Source organism: Lygodium microphyllum, chromosome 4, assembly GCF_053477565.2.
Source record: "Lygodium microphyllum isolate KBCC chromosome 4, Lygodium_microphyllum_v1.1.10, whole genome shotgun sequence".
In the NCBI taxonomy this organism is placed as follows: Eukaryota; Viridiplantae; Streptophyta; class Polypodiopsida; order Schizaeales; family Lygodiaceae; genus Lygodium; species Lygodium microphyllum.
Window position 1 is genome coordinate 35,070,230 of NC_141138.1, and position 22,429 is coordinate 35,092,658.

The following is a 22,429-nucleotide window of genomic DNA, read 5'->3' on the forward strand; positions in this document are numbered from 1 at the left end:
TTAAGTTTTCCCTATGCTGCAGAGTGACCTTCCTATTAAAAATATCAACAACAGTCAAACCCTATGAAACCAGGGCATGCCTAACAAAATGTTCCTCAAATGGCATAATATAGAACTCTTCAGGGTAAACATAGCTCTACACATGCACATGCAACTTGCTAATGGTAGGAGTAACTGGCACAGTAAGACTGAGACAAGCCACATCTCACTCTCAAGTCCCATCTCTTCTCTACAGATTCCCAACCTGTGTGTTAACTCTGGAGAGCTACAATTTGCCCAAGCAAAGCAAATCAATGCTATCTGATCCCCAACTTTACAATGCTCTGCAGAACTCTGTTGTAGCTAATTAAAGAATGGAAGGTATGGGGCTATGTCTTTTAGCTTGATGACCAAAACCACTCCAAGTACAAAGAAAGTTTGAACTTGTTTGAATCTGAGTGTTTTGCAAAGCTCTGAGAAACAGTTCTAGTCCAATGTGAAGTTCCAAAAATCTCCAGGTGTGCAGTTTGTGTGAAGCTCTAGAATGACTCCAAGTATTAAGATGAAGCTTTGAAGCACTCATGAGACTCAAAACTATGATGTTTAATCTGGCAATTTTTTGGAAACTGCATCCAAAATATGAAATTGCTGTCAGCAGGGTTTCTTTCTGCAAACCTGCAAACACTTGAGTGTTTGTAGTACCGTTGTGTATAGCTGTAACATAAATATTAAGAATTATTGAAGTGGATTGTGAAGTTTTGATTGGGTTATATGGTATCTGAATGTCTGTTGTATTAAAACATTTGAGCCCTTTCTATGCAGGAGTTGATAACTAGGCACTGTATAGCAAATAAGCATGGTTCATCTTACATTCTTATCAACAATATCAGGCATCCAACAACAGTACACCAGATTAGATCAAAGAGCAATGCGGAGGCTGAATCACATGACAACCTTATTTCTGATTCAAGAGTCTCCGAGGAACTTGTTCCGCGTGCAGCTGTGAAAGTGGATTTGGTGACTTCTGCTACATATCAAGTGGAATCTGAGGATATTTGTGAGGTACTTACACATGATATGCTCACCCCTGACAGTACCTCAAAGGGAGATGGGACATTGCAAGGTGCTATAGCATTGGTTATAGGAACAAGTGTAGGGGCAGGGATACTGGCACTTCCAGCAAGAACTGCCCATGTGGTGAGTAGAGGCTCGACTATTGTTCCATGGTATTATTGTCTCGATGGTTTTAGTGAAATATTGGCTTTTCTTTTAGTACATCGCTAAATAAGAAAGCTATTGGGTTTTACATAGTGGATTTGGCAGTAAAGTTTCCTAGGTGTGGGTTCTCTGGACCTTGTTCCCAGGCATTGATTCTCTAGATCTTTGTGACCAATGGTAAGTGCATCTGTAGGCTATATTGAAGGTCAGGTACATAGTCTGCCAAGATTGTATACTATCCATATCATAGGCTATTGTTGACCTTGCATCTTGGGCATCAGTTTGGCTTCGGTAGGAGGCTCTTTGGGGGACACTTGGTGCTCATTCTAGGACCTTGGGCACCCAATTTATGTGGGCGGCCTAGGGTTAGTGAGACAGTTGTTTCCAGATGTCAGAATTATCTATTTTCTGGCTCTCCATGAGCAAGGGCAGTCAGTTGATGTCTTGTAATATTTTTGTTAAAAATATTATAAAGGCCATGTGAAGTCTCGGGGGAGTGACAATGTTACATTGTGGGTTGGGACGGGTTAATCTAATACACTCTCCACTGAGCCCAATCGAGACAATAGCTTAACGAAACCCCGTATTTCTCATGAGAACCTCCTCTTGGGAGGAGGATAAGGGATAAATATTGGATTTAATGCAAATTTTTTTATTACCTTCCCCCAGCCGAAGCTTGGCTGAGGGAAGGGGATGGTGCTAAAATGGGAGAGTGAAGAGGTGGAGGGGAGGGACTACATGCGGGCAACACGTGGGGGGAAAGGGAAGGCCTTATCCCTTCCTATAAATACCCCCTCTAAGGGGTGAGAAGGGGGAGGGTCGTGGAGAAAAGTTGGAGGTTTGAGCACTGGTTGGAGGCAACCACGCAGGGAGGGGAAAGAAACGGTCGCCGCGGGCCGTGTCATGAGTGGAGGGCCGAGAGGGGCACCGTACGTTGGCTGCCACCGCTGATACCTAGAGCCGCCGCTGGTACGCAGAGCCGCCGCCAGCTCCGTTGGAGATCACGGCCGCTTGGCCATGCTGGCCGTCGTCATCCTAGCTCCTCTCCCTGCCACGACAGTAGCTAGAAGCTTTAGAAGCTTCTAGTAACTTCTAAGGGCCTCCTCCCAAGCCCCCTTTTCCCGTGGTACATTAAATCTTTCCCGTGGTACATTTAATCCCCTTTCCGGGGTACATTAAAGCCCTTTCCCGTGGTACATTTAACCCCCTTTCCGGGGTACATTAAAGCCCTTTCCCGTGGTACATTAAAGCCTTTTCCCGTGGTACATTTAACCCAAGTCCCTTAAAGTTCACCTTACTCTAGGAATTAAAACCTTTTCCCCCCTAGCATCCCTCAAAAGCCACCTTAGTCCACTCTCCTTGACCTCAAAAACCCTTAATCCCCGTGCCTAAATCCATAAGTCCCATCTTGTGTTTGAAACCGCGTGTTTTACCCCTCATATTTCTTTTTTTTTTCAATACACCCCTAAGCTCTTTCTAAACCCCGTGTCCCCTTTTTACTTACACGCCTTTTTCCCCCATACTATAAACCGTTGTGTTATCTTTCAAATTTTCCTTTGGGTTTGAAAAGCCCCTAAGTCCTTCCACTCCAGTGCCCAAAGATCTCCCAAGGGTTTTCATAGATGTTGTGAAGCCACACTCACACATAACCTTTTTCACCGTGATTATATCCTATAGACCCTTTTTCTCTTAAGCTTTATAAACCTTTCCCTCTGCGAAGAAGCTAAGATTTTAGAGGTCTTATTATCCCTTCTCGTGGTCAACCTTTTGAACGACTTCTTGCCTCGAAAGAGAGACGGTGGAAATCCGAAAGAAAGAGTAAAAAGTGCCTTCACGTTCAAACTGCGATGCCGCCTAAGAAAGTCCAAGGAGTAGCTGCGGGAGGGTCATCTCCCGGTATCCATGTGGATATCTCATCCCAAAACCAGGTTTTTTTCTTCTTGGTTTTATATCGGTTTTAAGTCAATCATGCAAAGATGAATTGTTAGGGATAGGATATATTTTTCCGAGTTATTTACAATGAAAGAGTTTAGTTTAATTGAACAAATAATAATGTATAGAACATAGTTTCCTTCGAATAGCATCATGCATTAAAACGAATTACGAGCAAGATTATCTACTTACTATAATAGTATATTTCGGTTAAATCTTGAAGGAAAAAAAAAACTGCATCTTGCACCATTAACCCCTATTCTTTTTTTTGCAACGAATCATCATAGAAGATGAAATTCATTCGTACGTTGCTTGAACTCTAGGAAGTTATCATTGCTAATTGCATATCTTAGCAAGGAAAAGATTGTTATTTGGCATGAGTTTCGTTGCAAGGAAAAATGAGGATTAATTGAATTTACCTAACCTCAAAGCATTAAAGTTTAGGACTGAAAAATCAATTGTCTAAAAGATAACCGAATTAAGATAAACTTAGAAATACCTATGCTGCGAAGTATGCCTTGGGAATGATTTAAAGGCCAAGAAACGTTTATACCTTAAACACTTGACTATCTTCCCTGATTGTACGGTCAATAAATTCGTAAAATGTAAAAGAACTAGGGTTTGTCCCTGAGGTTTTTAAAAAGAGACCCTAGGTCCGACAAACGTCAGCTTAAAAAAACGAAAACAGATTATTTCATCGTATATTACGATGCAGGACTTGCACAGCAAGTACGAAGTCGTATAGTCTTGTGATTGATTCACAAGAAGAAAGGTTAAATACCCTCAACAAGAATGGCGGATCCTTACGCAAGTTATCTTGCAAAAGGATGTATTCTTTGATATCCTTCTAAATAAGGAAAGTTAAAAACCGGAATCTAAAGTATCTAGTGAACTTTAGGGTTGACCAAGTTGGATTAATAAGGTATGCCCTAACCCAGAATATAAGGGATCTTGCCAAGTTGCAAGACACCTTGGAACGAGTGCTGATGCATTCGAAAGGAAAGAATCATTCCTTAGCAGTTTGCCAAACAACAAGGTCGATTAATGAAAATGTTTGTGCTTGCTAGAGATTTTAGAGCACTGTTTGATTTATGAATTACAAATTAAATGAATATCTATACTTCAGGTTGAAGGCCTAAAGGGAGAGGCAGTTTCAATTACCCCCGACTGCCTGCCTGACCCTAATCAAGGGGGTTGTTGATCGCGCCGGGAACGTGGACCGAACCCGCCGCGAGAGGTCTCTCCGTTGAGCTCTACTTGGAGCAGGAGAACGCTTGGGTGCCAGGGGGGGCTCTGGCCGTAAATCCCTCACCTTTCGGGTCCTGCACAAGAGGCTAACATGACTCGGGATTGGATCTCGAGGCCCGCATACTAGTCTACGGACGGAAGCTTGGAATAGTGATCCCTGTGGATTACTGGATAGCCTTTAGGCGGATTATGGACAAGCCTACGGGCAGAATTCCTTGTATTTCAAAGATAAATAGGATGATATGTTAATAAAGAACTTGTTTGATATTGTTTTTCTATGTCATGTGATAAGATTACGTGAAGGAACCGGTGCTTAACGGTTTAATTAAAGAAGCTGATTGTTACCTGTCAAATTAATGTGGTAGATAATTACATAACTAAAACAAACCGAGGAAAGTGCGGAGGATGGGCCATGGGTCCGTCTTACGGTTGGGTGGTCCCGGTTAGCCGGGAACTTTTCTCAAAATCTCGAAGAACAGTGGGATGATTGTCAAAGAAAACGAATAACGAAAGCGATGACCTAGAGTTATGTCTTAACCGATTTACGCTGTTTTAGGGGAATGGAATGGGACTATGCCTTATAGCAGAGAGGTTGAGCTTTGCATCCCTCTCGTTTCCCATTCTCCTTGAACCAAGTGCAGCGTGAATCCGCTTTGGATCTGGCATTTCTGCGTAAAGTAGTTCGCTTGGGTCCAACGCTAGTTGCTGATAGGTAATGACCAATCAGGAAAATCCTAATTCCGGTCGATCCTAAGTGGGAACGGTCAGGATACTTCCGCTACGTGGCAGACGCGGGAAGACCTAGATCGCAAATCCCGTAACATTCCATGGGAGTGCCGGGCGGAGCTTTCTAGACATCCTTTCCGATGGACTGCTAAGACGTGTCCTGGATGATACTAGTGGTCACGTTACATGTCTCTTCTTGGGAGAGCAACAGCTGCACAAGGTGCGGTATCTATCTCTGTGTCACTCGTGTTTCTGATCTTTAGGTGTGCTTGTTTGCTTAACCTTGGTGTTTTTCCCATTTGGGACTCACCTACTCTTGCCATCCCTCCTCGTAGACTCACTGCTATTTTTGCAAGGAACCCTTAGGGACTTGGTGTTTTTGGACCAGCTATCTATGTTGTCTCCTTCAGATGTTTAGATTGGTGTGGTTCATGACCCTAAAACCTAGCGTCTCTCTTGTTGCAAGTTTTTCCTTTTTGTCTCGTGTCTCAATAGCTTTGTCTACTTCCCATTTGCTTTAGGTTTGGTGTCTATGGTTCCCTGCAAGAGTTCCTTATGTGTTTGAGCTGTCTCCATACTGTGAGCACATGAGGATGTGACATTAATATGTCGGGAGACTTGCTGTGTGCATGCTTGTGTGTTGTATCTGACTTTTGTGGCTCATGCTTGTTTGCGACATTGTGTGTTGCCTCTACTGACTTACTCTTGTCTTGTTTGAGAGAGGGTTATTCGTTGTTAGGAACTCCTTGACCGGCAGTGTGTGTGCATGTGTTGGCTAATTTGAACACGATTTGGTATTGTTAACATTGTTGTTGGCTCCACAAGCTCCTCCTGATAGTCTAAGGTAACTCTATTCATTACTTTTTGTATATCATCTTTATCTTCATTATTTCTATTCAGTGGTTTCGTGTACCATCTATCATGGCCTGATCCTGTTCCTTGTGATGTTCTTTGAGAGCTGGCTGCTGAAAGTTTGCTTGAGACAATTGGTCTTCAGCTGTCATTCCTTGTGCTTGGACCATGGTCTCACTCTGGTGTCTGCATTGTGCATCTCTGGTGCTTTCCAAGGCTTGCTCATTCAGGATTCTGGTTGTTGGGTAGAGAGCTATATGCTGTTTACATGGTTGTATGGTTCAGAGGGAACTCAATGTACACTGATGGATTGGTGGAAGTCTCAACTCTTTATCCCAAATATGCTTTTCTAGGAGCATTATGATCTGCTGCATAAATGTTTTCTTGTAAAGTACCTACATGTAGAAGGTTTACTAGTGGTGATCCCTTCAGAGGGGGTCACTGGGTTGTCTGTTGGCATGGCTTGTTTTGTTCAGTCAGTGGACAATTTGCTGCTACATTGAGCTATTTCTTAGCTAGACTTGGATGCTTCCAGTTCCTTGTCAAGGTTTTGTGTCATGGGTGCTTTCGTGACACGTGGGGATGGCTACAACTCCAAGTTGACAGACAACCAAATACTCCTGAGAGCGACTTTCATTCATAATCTCCTCTACTATGACTCTTGATTCTCATCTAGTGGACTTCATGACTGGCGGGGGCACTCTTGTTCTATTATAGTGGACTAGCATTCATGTGTCTCCATCCCAGAGAGGGATAGTGTGTGAGATTGGTGGTGGGGCATTTTGCAACCAGCCTTCCTCCTTGGATAGGGTGGTAAATAACTTGATTAAGTACTAATTTCAGCAAGCATAAAATTCACATAAATTGAAACACACTTTACCAGTTTAATCTTGGACATTGGACACCCAGTTGGCTCTGGCGCCCCTTATGGTATTTCTTTATCCTATATTGCAAATGGAAGGAGTACAACTAAGATCCTCTGATCTCCTCTGCTAATCTAAATGCTTCTTGTTGTCAAATTTGACCAGGAAGCCTCCAAACCAATTTGTCCCTTGGGTTGCTTGGGGATTGGTCTTCACTCTGCTCCTTGAAAGACAAATTCAGCCCTAAATCTAATATTGGTGGAATTCAAGTCCTAGGCTCTCAATTTTGAGCATGCATCTTGAGACAATTATCAAATCCTAATTTTTGCTGTAAATTAGGGTTTACAGCAGAGATTTACTGAAATCTCCTCTTCTGATGGCTCAAACTATTGGAAAATGCTGAGATAACTTGAGAAATGGCTAGGAAATGAGAGAGAATACTATAGAGAGAAATTTCAAAGTGTCATTGCAAGAAACACTGAAAACTGTTGCTGCTGCCCTGCTCAAACAACCATGGCACCTATTGCCTACAGCTTAGGACCAGCAGAAAGACTGCTATCCCCTCCTATATGTTGTCACCTACACTAGAAGGACCTTGGGCTGCTGTCACGTGCTCTTAGAGGGCTCCAAATTACTGTCACTTGTAGGTATGATCCGTGGTGGTTGCAAATCACATCAGCAGTCTCTCCTTGCTCTCTAACAATCACCTTTTCTCTTACAATGGTTGGAATAGACTCCACTAGGCCTTAAAAACGTTTTTTCCACTTGCACGGGCAAGTTTTGTCAAGTACCATATTTCTAATCGCATTTTTCAACATTATTTAGCTTATTAATTATTTTTCAAAATATTAATTCAATAATTATTTTAGTGCTCATAAAATTAATTTTACTAGTCAATAATTAAATTGTCTAGGCTAATTTGTCTTCTAAGTATCCTTAAGCAGTTATTAACCCTTAGATTGACATTAATTAATTAATTAATTAATTAATTCCTAGTCTTAATGTCACCATTGATATTAGTGACGAATAAATTGGTCTAGGCCCAAATTTGATACCGTGTACCACCTTGTACGTGTTAGACATAACTTATTACAACTTTTGCTATTTTTACCCACTGTATCTTTAGGTCCTTGGCCTGTTACCATGAAATAACTGCCATGTACATCACATGTGCTAACAACCTTGCACATTTGATTAATAACTTAATCAAATGTTATTGGCAAGATTAAAGCATCTTAAAATATCATGCCCTATGATAGACCTCCTTGAAATCCTTGCAATCGTGCTCGATTGTACTGCATTGTGTCAAAAGAAAAGCATACTGCACTAGAATTTCCATAAGGCATCACAATCATAACATTGGCCACATTGTCCAACCATGCCATATGCCCCAAACTTGTTGAAAATTTCCAGCCAGCATGTACATAACACAAAACTAAAAATCAATCCAAAACTATTGTTAGAAATCCATTGGATGCATCCATAACTCATGTTTCTCAACTCTTCTAACTTCAATACCATAGTAAAGCATATTTTCAGCATAAACCATGGCTGAAACTATCAATGGCATTTACTAACATGTTGCTCAATGGCATTTACTAACATGTTGCTGTCCATGGAACTAGCTCTAAACCATTGAAAACTAAGCATAATCTAACCACAAAGTGATCATTTAGTGCTCTGAGGACTAATCACAAATTGCTAGAAATGTGACCTCAAACTGATCACAAACTAATTGCAAAAATTGATATGTAATGAGTGTAAAAGTTTGACCATAAACCAATCATTTGCTGATCTAAGGATTGATTACAAATTGCTGGAAATGTGATCTCAAACTGATTGCAAAAACTGATGTACAATTAGTGCAAAACTGATTCCAAAAGTGACCATAAACAATTCTCAAACTGATCAAAGACTGAGTTGAAACTGATCTCAAAACTTAGGCAAAGACTCATGCCCAACTAATCATAAAACTAATGCAAAAGTGTAGTTTCAGTGCCCGAGTGAAACTCATACTCATCTGCATACATCTCACAGTGACTAGTACACCGAGTAGTGACTCCATGGCAGATATATTGTCAGCACAGTACCTTGGATGTATGCTGAATACATCCGTGATCCACTACATACGAGAGTTGTTCACAACTGGAGGAGTGGAAGTGCTACCTCCCCCTTGAGTATCAAGCAATACTCTGGATCCTTGCTCTGCTAAACTTGACAAACTGAAGTTGACTCTAACTGAAAGGCATTTTGGTAAAGCTGCAACAACTAAGGATGGTTTGCCAAGTCACCCTCTTCCATCCATTTTGCATCTATTTTTGAAACAATGCTAGAGCTTCATCAAGAAGGATATGGAAATTTTACCTCTAACTTTACTTGTCTCAAAACCTCCACTAGGTTGTAGGCCTTTCTTCTCCTTAAGCATTGCAATGCTTTATACTTTCACATTGCTGCAATTCCAACTTAACTAATATGCAACATTGCATCTAGTTGACTAGCCCATCATGTGTATCTGACATGCAAGAACACATGATGCATTAGGAAACATTCTTTTTTGCATACTTTGGACCATTGCAATGTGATTGTATATGGGAATTTGCATACTACCAGCCACACCAATATACATCTTCCCATACATTGCATGCATTATTAGCAATATTTTTCCTCATGACTGACACTATACGGAGCATTTGCATGACCGGCATTAATACTATGAGTCCCAAACATGGTGGGCTGCATATATGCATTGCCAAACTTGCCACCTTGTGCCCTAGTATCGTGCCAACATTGTTATATATGGGGTTATGCATATTACCAGCCATACACGGTGATGGGACCTAAAACGGGCCGGCACTGGCTCATGCACTAGCCGGACCTCTATCATGCGCTCAACAACCCTACGGCCTCGCGGCCAGGAGCGTTAATGACACATACATCATCTTCCTAAACATCTTGCGTTTGTATCACGTCTCGTAGTCCAACTCTAACCCAATTAACACTCCTTAGAGGGAGTCCCAACACATTGCCAAATGGCACGAAGTACAAACATAGGAGGTCCTCCCACGGCTGACTGCCGCTACCTTACTGCGACTCTCCTACACCTTGGGGATTGGCCTCTCGATGCGTCGCTAAACATATATAACACTTCGCACATAGTTCTCTCCAGGTACCAATTATTTCGTTCCAGGATGTACCATACCTCACTTTACTTTCCCCTTAGACCCAACGCCTAGCTTACAGCTTAGGACAACCTTACTCACTCAACGTTGGTCACAATCTAGAGAATACAGGTGCTATGCATCCAGGAGGTATTGTCTGATACCTTTTATCATTTTATGCTTTATGCAAATTGTGAATGTCCATGTGCTCAAGCAAAGAAAAATCAGCATTGTGCTTAGTGCAAAAGCATTCTTTCAATGAATTTCTTTGACGCGTAATTGCTACGTTGCACGAACCTAGCACGGAGGAGACCTCGTACTACTAGATCCTTATTTTAAATTAACGATCGATCTATATGATATGCATGGATAAAAACAATCAGCCTTTTCTTTCTCTCAGCACTTAAATACCACTCTCATTCTCTCTACCCCCTCGCCGTTTAGATTGTGCACGGTGCATAGGTTTAGGGTAATATTTTCCATAGTTTTTGTTGTATGAAAAGCAATAAAAACTCACTGAAACATAAAGGTAGGGCTGAACTGAGGCTAAACCTCATACTTCAGACCCCCCCATACATACACAAACATGAATCTTATTTTTTAGTATTTTTCGCACACTCAAAACTTATTTTTCTCTTATTTTTACCAATTTTCTCTATTTTTCTTGTATTTTTTGCAATATTAAATAACTGAAAATACAAAATGAGTTGTGGGCTATGGCCCTTAGGTTCATTTGCAGCAAAAACACAAATTTAGTTGATGTGTCTTATTATATTTTTCATTTATATATCAAAAACACCAAATTTCCCTCTATTTCGCATATTTTACGGGTTTTACACCATTAATTTCAGTCACAACATTTATGATTTTCTGATTTTCTGAGCATAAACTGATCAAACTCATATCAAACAACAACATAATGCATAATCATCCCATGGGAACAAGTATTCACGAAGCAAATTGCATAAAACATCAATTTCCTTTGTAAAAATGAAATTACCGTTCTTTGCGAGTTGCGGGTTTTTATTTGCCATGTCTCGGGACTGATTTTCAGCCGCCATTAATGTCCATGACAGTCCACAATCAGCAATCTTCACTTCTCTTGAGCCACGGAGCAATCCGATCTTCATCGGATAAGCATCCGTCATCCACTCTTCTTCTTCTTCTTCACCGCATGAATCTGCCCTTAGAGGAGAGAGAGAGAGGAGAGAGAAAGACTGAAATCAGAGTTCTTCATAGAGGCCACCATTGTGCGAGCGAAGCACGGCGATATGACCAGCAGGCAGAGGGGATTGAAGCCCCATAATCGATTGGTATGGTTGTTCACAGGCAGCATGCTTGATCTCCCATGATGATGGCGCCCTCATCCTCACGCTTTTGCTGATCTTCTCTCTCCACGATTGCCACATTTGATGTTGCATAAAATTTGGGTCCCAACCTTCCCCAAAGGTCATGACCATTTGGCCACTCCAATGTCCACCTCTTCAAATCTTGCCCAACTTCTTGGCCATTTCTCCGTCCGGACTCCGAATTGAGCTCTGAAAAATCCTGGGCGTCTGGCTCGGCATCCCGCATTGGCCGGTAACTATTGACAATCTGCATGACAGTCTAAAAAATTATCAAAAATCAACAAGTGTCGCTCGAACGTCTTTAAAGCACTTTGCCGCTTAAAATCGTCCTAGATCGAGCCGCCGCCTTCGACGTTGAATATTTTTCCTTTGATATTCGTAATTTTTAGATATTTTTAAGCATTTCTCGGCATCAAAATTCCGCTCTCATTGGCGACCACGGGATATGGCAACTCAGCCCGTCGAATCCCATAGTAGATCTGCACAAAACAACCAAAGGAAGCATCAAGCTGATACAAAATAGATACATACCAAACATATCACTGTGCTCACCCTACCCTCTGACAGAACTAAGGCATGACATCCACAAGGAGTAGGCCTAGCATAATTTGATAAAAGGTTCGAAGCTAGTCACTAATCAAATGCTCCAACACGGCCAAACTAAAAAGAACTATCAAAGAGGTTGCCCTAAGTGGTGGTCTGAACTACCTACCTAATGAAGGACAACACAACCAGGAGCTCCTACTAGGCGAGGACTCCTATAGCCTGATCAAGAAATATTTTCTTTTAGCATATTTCTTCTTTTAGGGTTTTTATGTTTCATACTCGGGTATATAAAAATGAGGGAGCTGAGCGTAGTGACCCAAGGAGAACAAGGCATCGGCCTCAGGTCGTGTCTTGGTACCCAAGAACCTACCAAGCCCTTGCAAGGCGACACTTAATCCTTTTCTGACGCTCACTTTTATTTTCGCTCCAACCTTCCTGAATTTCTTCTTTTCTAGCAAGATGCCACCCCTAGGAAGACAAGGCATCGGCCCCGGGTCTGACTCGTCCGCAGGAACCTACCAAGCCCTTGCAAGGCAATGATCAACTGCATATAAATTTTTCTTTCTTTTCTTTTCTTTTTTTTATAGGGGTTAGAACCCCTTTTTACACATCTTTGTATTTATATTTGTTGTCTTTAAGATATTCAGGGTTTTTTTCCCTCTATCATCATTATTTTCCTTCTACAGGCTTCCCTAACTGCCTCACAACTAGGAAGAACTCCTAGAACAGCGGCCTAGCAGGCTAGCAGAACAGGGTCACCAGGACTCCCTTCTAAAACAGGTCTTTCAATGCTTAACAATGTCTTTACAGGAAGCAACAACTATTCAAACCTCCCTCAAACATACTTACCTAAACCGCGGGACTTCATGCCTTGGACGCCGGTCCCCAATAAGAGACGAAAAACCCCCTTAACAAGTACACGAACACATATAGCACAAAAACCACAGTACTCATAAAGGAGAGATATCACCTGGATAGGGCTACGAGAAGCTTCCACGCAACAAAAGGCTCTTTCCAAGCTCTTCTTCGAACCTGTCTAGCACAGAACTCAAACAAGAAACTATTAACCGCACCTGCACTAAACAGACAATGGGCCCTCTTGGCCTAATGAAATAAAGCACTTCACCACAAAAAAGAATCGGCCCTCTTGGCCTAACGAGATCAAACAGAATAACACCTACACATCCTTCCCTGGAAGAATCCAGATATACAATGATAGACTCTCTTCCAAGGAGGAAAAACAGGCTCGTAGCCCTAAACTAAATGCATAAGGTTATGACCCATCCCTCCTGCATATATAGCAAGAGGCGTACGCATAATATATTGTCTAATTAGCCTATGGGTCCAAGATAATAACGGTAGATTGGTCTCGGCTACTCTTTGCATCACCCATCTCAACCATCGTCTGCCATATATCGCATGTTCTGATAACATTCCCCACAAATGACCGGGTCCTGTTTCATCATTGATGACAATATCCAAACTAGGACCACAATTAAAGAAGAGGTCCTCCTCATAAGCAAGATTTGCCAAAGAATCCGCAAACTGATTCCAGTAATGTGGAATCAGCTGAAAAGACACTCTCTCAAACTCCTCAAGTAGGGTCATAGCAGTCCGATGATACATACAAAGAATGGGATTCCGCACTGTGTATGTCCCATCTAGCTGATTCAGGATCAACTGGGAATCCCCTTTTACTAACAACCGACGAATACCACCTTGTCTGGCAATATGCAGTCCCATAATCAAGGCTTTATACTCCGCCATATTGTTAGTGAATCCTACCCCGAGATAAGCAGCTAACTTCATCGTAACTCGACGTCGGGGATCTCGGATTACTACTCCAACACTCCCTTTTTTATTAGGGCCCCTGGATGCTCCGTCAAAATACAATGTATACGTCTACAATGGGTTTACACAGCCTGCCATCACAAACTCCTCTATTCGTAATTATGGTAATCAAAGTTTAGCATGTTGAGAGGATGAACTGACAGCTCCATCTCACCTTCTTCATTGAACTCAATAGGGATACTCGTCAACAGTCGTAAGCAGTGATGGCAGAAGACTTTAATCTTCCACACAAAGGTTCCGTCTTCTTGCTCAATCACCTTGTATCCTTTGCTCCACCAGATGGGTTTCTCCTGATGGTATCTTTGCTCCAGATATGGGTGCTCCAAATAAGAGATTAACCGCCCCATCCACCGGCTTTTAAGCTCTTTTGCAGGTCTCAAATCATCCCCAGCATGGATCTGCAATGCATTTTCTTTGTATTAGCATACTTAGAAATAATAAGGTTTAATCTTATTAAGATTAACCTTATTTTTAAACTCTACTCCCTGTAGATTAGCTAATAGGGCCGTAGATCTATTCTTCCCTAATCTGACAATCTTGTAGGGACCATTCCATTTAGGTTCCAGCTTCCCTGGAAACAGCTCCCTACGGGCATCATAATAGAGGACTAATTGCCATTTTTTAAATGTATATTTCTTTGCTCTAAGGTCATGCAACCGCTTCATCCGATGTTTAGCTACCTCCTGGTGTAGCAAGCTCTGCAACTTCAATTAATCCAGGTGGACTATGGTCGTGAAACGTTCAAAAAGGGAATCCTCATCCCCTAAAGAATGATTAATTGCAAACCGTATGGTCGGCAATTCAATTTCAAGGGGTAACATACACTCTTCCCCATAAACCAATTTGAATGAAGTATGGCCGGTAGCTCGCTTTAACGTGGTATTATACGTCCATACTGCCACATACAACTTCCTGTCCCAGTCTCGTTTCTTCTCAGAGACTATCTTAGACAAGATACCCACAAGCTGTTTATTAGTACTTTCAACTTGCCCATTCGCTTGTGGATTATAAGGAGTCGTTTTATTGTGCTTGATTTGCCAAGCCTTTGTCAAGCTTTTAATCACTTTGTTTAGAAAATGGGTTCCACGGTCCGACACTAATTCTCTCGGTGGACCGAAACGGCAAATAATCTGCTCTAACAGGAAACTTGTAGTCTCTTTTGCATTGTCCTGCCTCGTCGCCCGCGCTTCTGACCATTTTGTAAAATAATCAGTGGCTACTATAATGTACCTCTTCTGGGTAGTAGACGACGGGGTAATAGGACCCACAAAATCAATGCTCCACTTCTCAAATGGAAGGATAGCCATGATAGGTGTAAGTGGGCGTTTCCTATTTTCTCTACTGTTATGCCTTTGACAGGTATCACATCTCTTTACATACTCAAAAGAATCTTGGAAGATGGACGGCCACCAATATCCAGCTCGTAAAGCTTTCTGCGCCGTCAACCGTCCCGTAAAGTGCTCTCCACATGCAGAGTCATGACACTCCTCCAGGATGAAAGGAACCTCGTCAGGCATCACACATCGGCGATAGATATCATCAACACCTTGCCGATATAGCGTCCCTGCGATCAAGGAAAGCTTCAATGCCTGCTGTTTGATTTTCCTCTTTTCAGACTTTGATAAACCAGCTCCGGTCTCTCCTGTTGATAGATAATGTGTAATAGCAGCATACCAAGATGGGATAGAAGCTGTATCAATTTTAAACATTTCCTCAATATCACTTCCTTCAGCCAAAGTCTCTTTCGGCTCCCCGAAATCCACAAGGCATTCCACAATACCCTGCAACCTCGGTGGCTTACTCTTAATCTCATAATCTAACTCTCGCAAAGTGATTAGCCACTTTGCTAAACGATCAGGCGGCTGCAGCTTGTTCATAAGCAATCTAAGTCCTTCTGCCTTCGTATAGAACACTACCTTTTCATAGAGGATGTAGTGTCTGAATTTCTTAGTCCCAAAGACCATCGTAAGACACAAATTCTCCATATAGGTATAGTTAATCTCTGAAATGCCTAACTTTCGACTAGCAAAAGCTATCGGATGATACCACTTTTCCTCCCAAATTTGGGCTAAACAGCAGCTTATACTATGTGTAGTGGCTGCTAAAAATATATAGAACACCTCACCTCTTTTAGGTGCTTTTAAAATGGGTGCTTTTACTAGCTCTTGTTTCACATCCTCGAAAGCTACCTTACAAGGATCGCTCCATTCAAATGAACAGCTAAAGGATAATAAATTCGTTAATGGCAACGTTCTTTCTGCCAAGGCATTGATAAACCTCCGATAATACCCTACTGATGACAAAAAGCTGTGTACCTTTTTCGGAGTGCGTGGTGGACTCATAGCAACTATGACCTTGATCTTTTTAGGGTCAGTTGCTATTCCTACTGAACTGACCACATGGCCTAGTAATAGCCCATAGGGTACTCCAAAAACACACTTCCGTGGGTTAAGAGCGATACAAAATTGTCTGCAACGCTCAAAGCATTTTCTCAAAATAATCAACATCCTTTCCCTTACAGTGGCTGCCCCTAGGTCATCAATAAATACTTTCAACTCATCTGGGGAGATGTCACCAAAGGTCTTGTCTGCTGTTCGTTGCCACGATCCAGGTGCATTGCATAAACCAAAGGCCATCACATGGTACGCAAAAGTACCAAAGACAGTAATAAAAGTTGTTTTTAACTTGTCTTCTTCTGCAATTGCCATCTGGTTATATCCTGCAAAGAAATCCATAAACGAATATATCTCTCTACCCGCTAATTGATCCAAGATCTGGTCAATAAATGGCAACGGGTAGTAATCTTTAACTGTCTGCTTATTCAACTCTCTAAAATCTACACATAATCGGATTTGGTTATTCTTCTTCTTCCTGATAACAACAGGTGAACACCATTCAGTGTGTTGTACAGGGAAGATCAAACCAGCTTTCCTTAACTTCTGTAACTCTTCAAATAGCCCGTCCCTCAATTCAAAAGGCATACGCCTTACCTTCTGACGCACAGGACGACTGCCTTCTTTTACAGGAATAGTATGAACAGCCAGGCTGGGAGGAATGCCTCTCAGCTCATCATAACTCCAAGCAAAGATATCGCGGAATTCTTGAATCAAGGACACGTAGTCCTCTCTTTCTGCTGAACTGAGCATAGACCCTAATTTAATTGGCCGCGAATCAGTCGGCGTGCCAAGGTCTAACTCAATCACATCCGCATCTCTTATCCTATCTTGCGGCTCTATCGGCTCATTTAGGGTTATCTGATAGATATCCTCTATAGTGGACCCCTCTTTAGATTCATCACTGGATGACGTCTCACTACCAGATGGATCGTCTGCTGCCTCTAATTCTGTAGAAGATAAAGGAGCTCTCTCACTTTGAGGAGACTCAGGATAAGCATTGACTATTACTTGATTAGCATCTCTACCTAGAACCACTCGACCGGTGGGTATATCGACTTGACAGTCTGTGCGTAAGATCCAAGGCCTACCTAGCAAAACTCGATAGCTAGGGCGTCCTGCAAATCTTATCACCCTAAAGTCCAAGAAGCATTCTACACTTGCAATTGTAACATGGACCTTAGTAACGCAACCTTTTGGTTGTCTTAGACTATCATCAGCGATTCTCAGAAGGATGGAGCTGTCTTTCTGGATGCCTAGACCCAATCTCTCCATCAATTCTGAACTCATGATATTGACGGAGGATCCAGTGTCTACAATGGCATGTTCCACTAATATCCCATCCACATAAGCTGGAACCCTAGGGCAATTCTTTTCAGCATGGTCAAACCAATCTTCCTCTACTCGTGCTATGCCCAAAGGTTCCACAATGTACCCGATACGCAGGATCTTCTTAAATTCCTTGCGCACTCCTGGAGATAATTTGATCAATTGCAAGAGATTCACATCTGGTTTAACTTCCCAAAGAGAACTCGCTAAATCGAAGTCATGATAAGTAGCCAAAGCTCTCTTTTCTCGCCAAACCATCCTCTCTTTTGGTCTTTGGACCGGTTTCGGTGCTTCTTTCTTAGCTCTTGCCTTCTTTCTTAGCATCTCCTCATCCTTCTTAGGGTCAACTTTCTTGTCAACCGGCTTTAGCGGTCCCCCTTTTATGCTAGGATTCTGGACTTGCGTCCCCTTATCCCCTTGTCTGCTGCAAGTTATTTCCTTGCGCTCTATGATTCACTGGGCCCGGTTGTTTACTCCCTTGTTGGAGAGAACTAATCTTACTCCAACAGGTTGCAGCTAAATGGCCCGACTTCCCACAAATGCCACATTTCACATTTGGACAGTTTATGGGGAAGTGCTGTCCACCACACCATTTACAACTAAATCTAGAGGGTCCACTCTCTTCAGGGCGTCGACTCCCTATCAAATTTTGTTGCTTCTTCAAGAAATTAACGTTGACGGCTATTTGTCGATATTGCTTGGAAATCATATCGGTATAATGCTTCATCATGTCCTTGACTTCGCGAAGGACATTAGATGCACTCGACTCGTAGCCGCGATCGTCAACTCGCCGTTCCATTAGCCTAACAATCTGATTTGGCATTGGCTATTGACCCGCAGGAACAATATTCGAATTTGAAACTTGGCCTCCAATATTTGATGGAGCCAATTGACTTGCCATGGGCATACCAAACAACAACTTAATGCATAATTATCCCATGGGAATAAGTATTCACGAAGCAAATTGCATAAAACATCAATTTTCTTTGTAAAAATGAAATTACCGTTTTTTGCGGGTTGCGGGTTTTTATTTGTTATGTCTCGGGACTGATTTTCAGCCGCCATTAATGTCCATGATAGTCCACAATTAGCAATCTTCACTTCTCTTGAACCACGGAGCAATCCGGTCTTCGTCGGACAAGCATCTGTCATCCATTCTTCTTCTTCTTCTTCACCGCATGAATCTGCCATTAGAGGAGAGAGAGGGAGGAGAGAGAAAGACTGAAATCAGAGTTCTTCATAGAGGCCACCATTGCGCGAGCGAAGCACGGCGAAATGACCAGCAGGCAGAGGGGATTGAAGCCCCATAATTGATTGGTGTGGTTGTTCACAGGCAGCATGCTTGATCTCCCATGATGATGGCGCAAATTTCGGCCGTTGACAGGCACCCTCATCCTCACGCTTTTGTTGATCTTCTCTCTCCATGATTGCCACATTTGATGTTGCATAAAATTTGGGCCTCAACCTTCCCCAAAGGTCATGACCATTTGGCCACTCCAATGTCCATCTCTTCAAATCTTGCCCAACTTCTTGGCCATTTCCCTGTCCGGACTCCGAATTGAGCTCTGAAAAATCCTGGGCGTCCGGCTCGGCATCCCGCATTGGCCGGTAACTCTTGACAACCCGCACGACAGTCTAAAAAATTATCAAAAATCAACAAGTGTCGCTCGAGCGTCTTTAAAGCACTTTGCCGCTTAAAATCGTCCTAGATCGAGCCGTCGCCTTCGACGTTGAATATTTTTCCCTTGATATTCGTAATTTTTAGCTATTTTTAAGCATTTCTCGGCATCAAAATTCCGCTCTCACACGGATACATTGGGCCTTGTATACCATGCATTGGTTGCTACATACCATAAGGAGTTGTGTCATACATCTCCGTATGCGGTTCTTGACTCACCATAGCATGGAAACTAGTGCCACTACCAAAGTAACCCGGGTACCCCATAATTGCATGTATGTCCTGTTCTCCAAAAAGCATTGGATTGGCATTTCCAAGTTAGCCTTGCATATGTATCAATTGCCCCATTGGTATCATTTGCTTATGCTCACTACCCACATTTAGAACATCATGCTGCTGTATTAGCTCTTTCTTCGGTGCATCTTGCTATCTCGAAGCTCTTAAAGATGATTTCCTCTTCTTACATTTGCTGCCCTCTTTTAAGGGGTACAAAAAGCACATGAATTGAGGATTATTTGCCAATTGCATAAACATTTCAGCTGTTGTCCTCAATTGATCTTTAATTGGTCATGAAATTCCTTTTCCTCTTGCTAATTATTAGCTTCTAAGGGCCTAGAAGGACCCATATTTTGGTCTAAACTAACATTCTCAGCTTGCGGTTCCATGGTTTGAGCCTTGTCCAAGGTCAAGCATTGCATTTCCTTTATTCCCTTGTGAATGTTCATACTGAGAGGCATCATCACTGTTGCTTGAGTCCATCTCACTGTGTGAAGACATATTACTGTAATTTCTCAGTTGAGAGCAGAAATCAGCACTAGCACAAAGCTTTGGCTTGCAATTAGGTATCTTAGGCCCACCAAATCAAGGGATTGAGTGGTATTCTAGCAATGGAACCTTGCAACCAGCCTTCCTCCTTGGATAGGGTGCTAAATAACCTAATTAAGAACTAATTACAGCAAGCATAAAATTCACATAAAGTGAAAATGTACACTTTACCACTTCAATCTTAGACATTGGACACCCGGTTGGCCCTAGGACTAGCATCCCTTCGGGTATTTCTTTATCTTATATTGCAAGTGGAAGGAGTATGACTGAGATTCTTTGATCTCCTCCGCTAATCCAAGTGCTCTTGCCCAGAGTAAGGCTCCAAACCAATTTGTCCCTTGGGTTGCTTGGGGATTGTCCTTCACCCTTGCTCCTTGAAAGACAAATTCAGCCCCAAATTTGATATTGGCTGGTTTGTCTCTTGAATCTCCTTAAAATTCCTGAATTTCAGTTGTTGGAATTCAAGTTTTGGGCTCTCAATTCTAAGCAGGCATCCTGAGGCGGTTGTCATACCCTAATTTTTGCTATAAATTAGGGTTTACAGCAGATATTGACTAAAGTCTCCTCCTTTGATGGTTCAAACTGCTGGAAAATGTTGAGATAACTTGAGAAATGGCTAAGGGATGAGAGAGAATGCTGTAGAGAGAAATTGCAAAGTTTCATAGCGAGAAACACTGAAAAACTATTGCTACCCTGCTCAAACAGCCATAGCAGCTATCACCTACAACTTAGGACCACTAGAAAGACTGGTGTCCCCTTCTATATGTGATTGGCATTAATTAATTAATTAATGCCTAGTCTCTAATGCTACCACTGATATTAGTGACAAATCCGAAACTAGGTACCACCTCGTATCTGTTAGACATTACTTATTACAACTTTTGCCTTTTTCACCCATTGCATCTTTGGGGTCCTTGGCTTGTTACCATGAAATAATTGCTATGTGCATCACATGTGCTAACAACCTTGCACATTTGATTAATAACTTAATCAAATGTTATGAGCAAGATTAAAGCATCTTAAAATTTCACATCCCTGTGATAGCATTATTGTGCTTCACATATGAAATATATGTGGCCATCTGTGTGTGGATTCATGCATGTATCACCTATCTGGCAGCTAAAATCGTGCAAACTACTGGCATCTAGGTCCACAATGGATGTGTATTCACACAAAGTGGATTTCCTTATGCATAGTATCTACATGGGAGGATACTATGGAAGGATGGTTGGAGGTGCTGGATCTATGACATGTGGCAGGCTGACGTATAAGTTATGCATTACAGGGCAACATAGTCTGGATGCTGTATCTTTCCCATGATCAGGGTTAGTGTATGATGGCCATTCATTCGATGCTCCCCAAGGTGCATCTAGCAGTGGATGCATCGCTAGAGTATCCATGGTGCATAGGATGTGATGTTGTGGATGTTCTGATGGACATTGTAGTATGGGATGTGGTGAACATTCTGAGGATCTTCTTTGGCAGCTGCTTCAAGCACTACATTTTGAAATTTTTTGTTTTGATCACCCATGATCTGAGAGACAGTATTAGCATTGTGTAGTGTACATATCATGGCTATTGTTGGCCTTTATCTTGGGCATGACTTGGGCTTTGGTAGGAGACTCTTTGGGGGACACTTGGTGGTCATTCTAGGACCTTGGACACCTGATATATGTGGGGGACCAAGGATTAGTGTTATTGCCAATTGGCCTACCTCAGTGACTGTTTCTCTATACATATCAGCTCCCTCCCATCTCTTGTGCATTTTGTCATCATGTAGAGACGTTGGACATCGCAGAGGAGTGGCAAGGGGAGAGCCTGCAGCGGAGCCTTTGGCTGCTGCTGGAACCCTGCTGGTATGTACACATGTCCCAATGCTTGTGATAGATCCTTTTTCTGGAGACCATGTGCTTGCATCATGCGATTCTCAGGTATTGACCAGGTGATTATTATGCTGGGAATGGATCAAAAATTTAGTTCCCATGAGGTAATTGACCATACTAACTCTATGGTGGATGCAATTGCTTTCATCCAAGGAGGGCCATCATGATACCTATTATGTCAAAATTCCAGTGGAAGCAAGCAGAACTCTGATCTAAAACGCTTTGCAGGAAGGAAGTAAGACATAGAAAATTGGATGCTGTGAAGATGTGGGTACATTGCCAATGCTCCAAGCATAGTGCCCAATGTGGAATTCTAGAATGGGTCCCCTTTCTTGTGAGTTGGCTAATTATTGTTCTCACCTGACTCAGAGTGACTAGGTCACAGTAAAACACAATGGTCTCTAGTGCTTCCAAGAATCAGATAACTGACCATGTGTGGATGCACCTGCGAAATGTGTTCAGTTTGTGTGTAGATTTTCTCGAATTTAGAGGACAAAATATGTTGTAAGGTGTTTTAAAAAGTTGTTTTTGGATGCACATGTTAGAGGACTGTACAAGGATGAGTTCATTGATACAAACCTTGATGCTTATTGTACCCA

General features: G+C 42.2%; 1 protein-coding gene across 2 annotated transcripts in view; it reads left to right on the top strand.

Annotated features, from left to right (window-relative positions):
- Nucleotides 1-22,429, top strand: part of LOC148036938 (uncharacterized) — a 49,168-nt gene that overhangs the window by 24,541 nt on the left and 2,198 nt on the right. For both annotated transcript variants that reach the window (XM_087675864.1, XM_087675863.1), the window contains one exon: nt 802-1,176. In XM_087675864.1, the coding sequence (XP_087531990.1) occupies nt 802-1,176 (375 nt within the window). The remainder of the gene's footprint in view (nt 1-801; nt 1,177-22,429) is intronic.